The 8,203-nt window shown below is 31.1% G+C and overlaps 2 protein-coding genes across 2 annotated transcripts; both read left to right on the top strand.

Annotated features, from left to right (window-relative positions):
• Window positions 1-1,983: 1,983 nt before the first annotated feature.
• On the top strand, window positions 1,984-4,163 carry LOC108834769 (uncharacterized protein At3g27210). The gene is made up of 4 exons (XM_018608094.2): window positions 1,984-2,271; window positions 2,511-2,600; window positions 3,400-3,480; window positions 3,569-4,163. Exons 1-4 carry the CDS (start codon window positions 2,091-2,093, stop codon window positions 3,970-3,972), a joined length of 756 nt encoding a protein of 251 aa, XP_018463596.1. The 5' UTR covers window positions 1,984-2,090; the 3' UTR covers window positions 3,973-4,163.
• Window positions 4,164-4,878: 715 nt separating this feature from the next.
• LOC108838297 (mavicyanin) lies at window positions 4,879-5,785 on the top strand. Its single transcript, XM_057009192.1, has 2 exons — window positions 4,879-5,109; window positions 5,193-5,785. Exons 1-2 carry the CDS (start codon window positions 4,944-4,946, stop codon window positions 5,588-5,590), a joined length of 564 nt encoding a protein of 187 aa, XP_056865172.1. The 5' UTR covers window positions 4,879-4,943; the 3' UTR covers window positions 5,591-5,785.
• The last annotated feature ends 2,418 nt before the right edge of the window (window positions 5,786-8,203 follow it).

Genomic DNA, 8,203 nt, shown 5'->3' on the forward strand with positions numbered 1-8,203 from the left:
AATATCAGAGCAACTAGCTATAAAAAAAAGGACTAGTCAGTTGAAAGCAGAAATTCGAAATGTGAATTTTATCACTGTAGTCTGTAGTGCATATATAGTTTGAGTTTGACCCGACATCATCACTGATGAAAATTATGAAGTTATAACCTAATTTCATAAACGACACTGATATACAGGTTTGAACTTCATTAATTAGATGTTGGCAGATATAGTGTTGCAAAAAAAGATGTTGGCAGATAAAACCCTAGCTAACTTAAAATTCAAAACAATCTAAACGTCGTATGACATTCTAAACTTCATCAATTATACACACTGTATATATGGAAAATCTTTATCTAGTATCATTAGCAAATTTGAATACAAATCTATAAATTTAAGTATTTAACTAACCATAGAACACTGCCATTCACCATACAAACATACTTTAAAATAAAATAACTGAATTACATGGAGCAGCTTTTGTGGCTATCCTAAAGAGGCAATCTGTCCTTTTTGGCAACATAAAATGTCCTTTTGGAGATCAAAAGATTGAATTCGCTGAAGTAAGTCGTGACTAAAATGTTAATGCAAAGAGTCAAAGAATACATTTGTATTTATTAGTTTCCCAACGATAGTTGTTGTTGCATCTAATATTTTCGGTTAAAAATTGATATGCTAATCTTCAAAATTCATTTAATTAGCAAACAATAAGAAACTAGTCCAGTATAAATAACATACTATGTCATTACACGCAGTCTTTATCTATACCATCTTACTAAACGATAAACTTTCCAGCTTTCACTTTTCAGCAAGCAAGTATGTTTCATTTACTGGTAAATATTATACGTTTGACAAAGGGAAGACAATTGTTAGGTCGTCAGATCCTAGACTTTTAAATACTGCAGCCTGCACAGGACCATTGTTATCAAAATATATAAATGGATTTCCGTTACATTTAAAGATAAGTGCAATGCATCTTTATAGTTGTTACAGTACAATCCAAAACTATAAATAAAGTGATGAGAATTCTGATATATCCAAATGTAATCTAACATCAACCGCATGACCTAATCTAAATTCTATTGCTAAAGACATATTAACACCATTGCAAAAAGGATTATCTCTAGTGAATCCAAATTTCACTCTCATCATCATCAGTTACTTTAAATAATGACACTTCTTATCTCTCCAATTTCTGACCGTCAAATTACATTTAATCAACTTAATTATTATTTTTTTTCAATTTATAACAAGCTAAGTAAAGTTTAAAGGTTTGCACAAAATTACGAAAATTGTCAAAAAAAAATTTTTACTCTTACTTAATATATTTTGTTTGGTTTTAGTAATAATTATTGAATTAAAAAAAAATCAAAATTGGAAATTTTTTTCAATATGTGCATTGAAAACATATTAAAATATAAATAGATACTTAATACTGTACTATGAAACGGAGAAAAAACGACTGTATTAACCGGTCTGTTTTATACTCCCTCTGTTTCATTATAAGTGTCACTTTAGACTTTTGCACACAGATTAATAAATCATTTAGTTTTGCATATTTTCAATAAAAAATCATCATTACCCATAAATCTCAACCAATAGAAAAATAAAATAGAGAATAAAATTAATAAATTCTGCATTGAAATGCTAAAACGACACTTATTTTGCAACGAAAAATTTTCTCTACAGCGACACTTATTGAGAAACGGAGGGAGTATCTCTTATAAGGGATTAATTACTACTTGCCCTTTCAAAGACCCTAGTTAAACTTCGAGTAATTCGTGATCACTAATCCGGGGATTTAAACAAAGCGCCACGTTACTCATAAAAAGTCACCCATGGGTCCCACCATGATATTTCACACGATAAAGACGTGGAGTCCATGAAACGACACCGTTGTAACACGAAAACTGAGTGGGCACCGTGTCCGTCTGGGACCCACAAATTAACCTTCTCCGACGAACCAAAAAAAAAAAGAAGAAGAATCATATAGTTCCGTCTGTCTTCACATACCATACCATCATCGCCCCTCAATCAAACACTCTCTCTTTTATTCTCTTTCTCTACAAATTTTATCTTTTAAATTTACTTTTAAAATTCGATACCAGTGAATGGGCTCATCTTCGTCGTCGTCGTCGCTTAATAAGTCTCCGTTTGGAACAGAACGCATGGTAACACCAGAGTCTCCCACGAAAGATATTGATTCATCTCCGATGACTGTTAAAAACGACGGCGTTACGATCATTTCTAATTCCTTGTACTCGTCGTCTCCTTCTGCCACGAAAATCTTCGGTATTTTTCTTTCTTTCTCAATTTCTTATAATCGAGGGAGATACCATATTCTCTGTGTGTTTGATCTTCAGATTAAATATTACTTATTTTGGTAAATCAAGAATGATTAGTTCATGATGATATTGAATCTGACTGGGGGGTAGATGTGGGGTTTCTCAGATATATATTATTTATATTAAAATTAATACTTTTGCTTATAGTTTTATTTTTAAATGTTCATCCAATTCATTTCTCATCAGAATCGCCGAGAAAGAGTACAACACCGGTTCGTGTGGCGTCTCCGGCTGTCAAATCTCGGTGGTCGTTTTCCTCTTCAAAGAAAAGCTTCGGTATTTATTACATAAAGATCTCTCCTTTTGAATTAACTCGTGTCCTGATTGGTCTTGGTCTTTGTCTGATGTTTAGTTTAGTTATTGTCTGATCTATTACAACACTTTTTTTTATTACATAAACGTTTCAACATAATTGCACATGTGGTGGAGGTTCGGTGATCGGAAAAAAAATCAGTATTATCTCAAATTATTATTCCATTAATGGTTTTCTAAATTAATCAATTTGACTAATAGAGAGAGAGACTTTTAGGCAATCTCTTTCTTATGTGATCAAACATCATATCTCTGATTCGATTTCTTCCATTAATAGAATTGAAGTAAAAAATGATTTTATTACGAAAAACAAAAGACTTTCGCGTGACAACAGAGTTTTTTTTGTTTCTCATAATGAGAAAAAGGTAACTTGAAAAGACAGAGAGCTATTCTGGTGAATTGTGATTTTAAAAGTTGTCTACTTTACCTCTGACCCAGATCTGAAATACTGGTGTAAAAGTATGGACACTCTTCTTGATCTTGGGTTCCATTGTTTTTCACGCTTTAATTTGAACCAAGTGGGGTTTTTGAAATTTTCTAAATTTTTTTACCCGGGAACTTTAGTATATTTCATATTTAATCTCTTTTTAGGCATTGCTTTGTAGTTTCCGCAGTTTCCATCTCCTCTGCTTTCTAGTTCTAGTAGTTGTTTGTCTGTTTTGTTTTGTTCTGTCTTAAGATGGTGACTGAATCAAAAGGTTTGATATACACAAGTATGAATCATAAACATTTACTTTCTTGTTCTAATGTTTTAATTTCACAGGAAGTAAAGATGAAACCTTTTTCGATACGCAGCAATGGCTACAATCTGACTCGGACGATGATTTTCACAGCGTAAATGGCGGTAAGAAAACTTGGATCTTTTGTTTTTATTTTCTTGCTGGTAGTCAAGTTCAAGAATCTTGATTTGTGTATGCTCTCTGTTTACTCAGATTTCACTCCATCGCGTGGAAACACTCCCAAGAGCAGCTTCTCAGATAGACTCCCTCGTATCAACAACCTTATATTCCACGAGAAGAAGCCTTCTCGAGGCTCTTCTCCAGCTCCAAAACCGAGGAGGAAGAAGCTTGGTGATCTTTTCAGAGAAAGTATAAGAGAAGAACGAGAGGAAAGCTCTGGAGGGTCATCATCTCTAAGCTCTCCCTATCTCTCTGGTGAAAACTCACGCGAATTCAACAAGGTCGCCATAGAAGAGGACGCTGGTGTGAAGGAAGAGAAGAAGAAGTCTAACTGGCAGCATCATCGTTGTCTTCCTGGTTTCTCTTCATGCGGTGGAAGTTTCATGGAGAGGAGGAAGAAGATGAGCTCTGAAACTGGGGCTCTTTCTGTGAAATGAGATGCAGAGAGAATAATATATGATAAAATGAGAAAGAGATGTCTCAGAGTAAAAGCTCTTGTGAATTTTTGCAAGTACTACTACTTCACTTGCTGTGATGAGAAGAAAATGAATCCAGATAGTTGAAGAGATTATGTGAAAAGAAAAAAAGAGATATTCTGGTGTGTTAATGAAATGATGACTATTGGATCTTTAGCTTGTGAAGTTTCAAAAATCTTATCATGGTTCATTGTTGCTTACACTTTCGTGATATAAAACTTACCATGGTTTATTAACTTACAACAAATAGTTTTCAAATTCAATGGTGAAAAATCTTCATTCTTGGAGTAGTACTCATTAACTTTCCGGTCCAATATTTTCTTTTTCTTTTGATGCCTTAAGCTCACTTAAAACTCTTATGCATTTTTCATTCAGTTATAAAAAATTTTGTGTTCTATATACAACTAAAATTTTGCTTAAAATCGTGATGCCCTAAGCGATCGGTTCTTTTACCTATACTTTGGACCAGTCTTGACTTTCAGACTAATCAAAAGCAGCTTACTAGCTAGCTTTTTATATGTTAAAATGAAAATGGTTCAAAGAAAAACATAAGAGGAAGTAAAAGCTCTAGGTGAAAGTAGTTGACCCACAAAGGTACAAGCACTATTTCTAGACCGGATGGTTCTTAAATCTTGCTTGCATGTTAAGGATTTTTTGGCTCCTTAACTTATTCGGCAATTCTGATGCAAACGTTCTACTTGAACACACATTAAAAATATCAAAAACAAACAGAACACATATACTAATTTAAAGATATGACAACTACTAAAGATCTTAGCTTCGATTCAACTCCAAGCTTGTTTTTGTTTCTTTTCTTCCTAACTTTTATAACTTAAGCAACCAATGTCATGCACTGCCTCGTATATATACAAGTACTAGCTAGCAGCAGGTGACATAGTATTTTTAAACAGGGGTTCAATTCACTGAAACCAATGAAAATGCAAGCAGTTCTCATCATCCTTGTTTTCTCCGGTTTACTGGCAGTTAAGACAACGTTAGCAGCACAACATGTGATAGGCGGGAGCCAAGGCTGGGAACAATCCGTTGACTTTGATTCTTGGACGTCCGATAAATCTTTCAAAGTCGGGGACCAACTTGGTATGTTTTTTTCTCTAAATTTAATTTTCTTAGGCAAACCAGACGGTTAATGCTAACCAAACCGTTTTTCTCGTTCCTTGTAGTTTTTAAGTATTCCGGACTACACAGCGTTGTAGAGCTGGGAAGCGAAGCGGCATACAAGAGTTGTGACCTGGGAACACCTGTAAATTCCTTAAGCTCTGGGAACGACGTCGTTAAGCTTTCCAAAACCGGTGCCCGTTATTTCGCATGTGGGACCCCAGGGCATTGCGAATCAGGTATGAAGGTTAAAGTCAACGTTGTCTCTACTGACTCCACCGCCGTTTCCTCTCCGGGTTCGGATTCAAGCTCCGACTCAGATTCCGGTTCGAACAGCGGCTCATCTCCGGGTTCGGGCTCGAGCTCCGGGTCGAGTTCGAGTTCGGGTCATGGGTTACGTGTTTCCATTGGGTATATATTGGCCGTTGGATCGTTGGTTATTGGTCTTATTTGGGCTTTCTGAGGACTAAGGCTTTTGTATTGTTGCATCGAGGAATATATTTTGGGAGGGGAGAATATAAATAAACTTTCGAATTATTAATCCGTATTTGTTGTATTTTGCGAATTTGCGTCATTATGTATTTCGAATATTGCATTTCTGATTTTGTTATTGTATCCGTATTTCTCAGTTACTATGGTTTTCTCACCCTCTTGTCCACTTGATTGGTCCGGTTGGAATATTTTTTTTTTTGTAAAAAAGAATATTCTCTATTTTGCCTTTTTAATATGCCCACTTTTTTGTCAACATATGCCCCACTTTTTTTTTTGTCGTCAAACCCACTTTTAATAACATTTTGAAATCTGTCTAGTATATTTATTTGTTCACAATTAAGCTCAGAACAGATAACATAAACCATACATATTGCAGCAAAAACTTTAATTAGTTCTTTATAGTTTTACACTAGTTTCAACTTCAAGCTCACTTAAACCGAATACAACACTAGTTAGACAATCTCCAATCCACCTCTATTTTAAATTTTTATCTCTATATTTTTCTCAAAAATAGAAATTTTTTATTATAGAAGTGAATTTGCTCCAATATATGCTTCTATAATAGAGTTCTTCTATTTATAGGAGAAAATATAGAGATTTGTTATTTTCATCTCTAAATATAAAGACAAAAAGTAGGATTCCTCTATATTTTTCTCTAAAATATAATTTTTTTTATAGAAGCATACATTGAAGCAAATTTAACTCTATAATAGAAATCTTTATTTTATAAAAAAAAATATAGAGGTATACATTAGAAAGGCTTTTAGAACAACATTAACAACATATATGGTAAGAGGTTCTAAAAGAAAAAAAACTAATATTTTAATTATTATAATTCTTGAGACATTAATAAAGTGACATTTGTTATTTTAATGTTCAAGAGGTTCTAAACTCTTACTTAAAAAACTTTTGTTCACTTTCTTTTAATTTTTATTGATTTTATCCTTTTCTTTATAAATTAATACTCCTTCTCACAATAGCACTGGAGCTGCTCTTAGATGTCCCATTTTAAAAAGATAGGAAAAGTCCTCTTTAACAAAACATAAAATATATTTTAAAATAGAAAATATTTAAATTTAGTATATCCCTTCAATTTTCTCCAAACAAATTATTTATAATTACAGTTTAGTGAATTTATACTATTATTTGAGAAAGAAATTGCTTATTCTTCATATTGTTAAGTTTAAGTAGTATATTATTATGCAGAATTTTATTTTAATATATATATTATATATATGATATTTAAGATAATTATATACCTATCATGATATTTAAGACATTTAATTAATAAATAGATATTAACAATTAATATTTACAATATATATCGGTAATATCATAATTATGTTTGTCTTATATTTAGTTTATAATTTCAGTTGACTAATATTATAGCTAGTTTCTCTGATTTTTATTGGAAATGTTATCCAAAATAATTGTTACAATATTAAAATTAAATAAAAGTTAAAAACATCATTGAAAATATGTCTTAAAATATAAGTTATATACTTATGTTAAATTTTTATATAATTTTTTATTATTTAAACAATCATATTCCTAACTTACAATAAACTAATTTGTATTTGTACATGTCAAACATCAGAATCACAAATGAATCTATGTTAATAATTAATTTATCCTTAAAATCAACAATTATTATCAAATAATATATTTATAACCAAAGTATCAAATATTATATAAACTACAAAATAAAATTAACTTAAAAATATTAAAAGTATATAAAAAGCATGAAAAACTAGGATTAAAACATTAAATAACATTAAAATTGACAATAATAAACATAATATAATTATAATCTAAAAGAATAGGAGATAGTATTTTATAATTCATTTTTTGTGTGTTTTGTATTGTTTTCAAAATCTAAATTATAGAAAATATTATGTTTATTGGATATTGTCATTTTGTTGATGTTTTATGGATTATGATTGTTTATAATTCTTTATTTTGAGTGCCATTGAATTTTTTTTTCAGTCCAAAAATATAATAGGTATATATTAAAAAGTTTTAAATTTCAAATCTAAGTTTTTTAAATTTATTATTAATATAAGAAAAATTATCAAACATCTACATCTCATAAATAAAGGGAGAATTACCAATTGTGACTCAAAACTTGGAGTCAAACCCAAAAGAGTACCCCAATTGGGTCAAAGGCAAAAGTAACTTAAAAGGCTATTGAAATTACAACTATCTCCTTGTGAATAAACAAAAAACGGATTTTTTTTTACGTTTCTACCCTCGCAAGTCGTCTGTAAACAGACGACTTGAAAATAAGTCGTCCAGACGACTTTAAGTTAAGTCGTCTGGACAGTTATTCTTAAACATAATTTAAAAATTTTGTAAAAATATTTTGATAAGTGAAAAATTGGAATTATGTAATTAACATATGTCTTAAGAGATATAATTTAAATATATAACAATTTCAATTGTTTTCAGCCCAGATGAGTGAAAGTAGTGAGTCATGATATTCTTTAGTTTATGTTTCATCAACATATGTTGTAGTATTGTATGTGTCTTAGGGTTAGATTTTGGAAAGCATTAAAACCGTTTTTGAAAATTTTTAAAATTACCT

This window comes from Raphanus sativus, chromosome 4, assembly GCF_000801105.2.
Source record: "Raphanus sativus cultivar WK10039 chromosome 4, ASM80110v3, whole genome shotgun sequence".
NCBI classification, from domain to species: domain Eukaryota; kingdom Viridiplantae; phylum Streptophyta; class Magnoliopsida; order Brassicales; family Brassicaceae; genus Raphanus; species Raphanus sativus.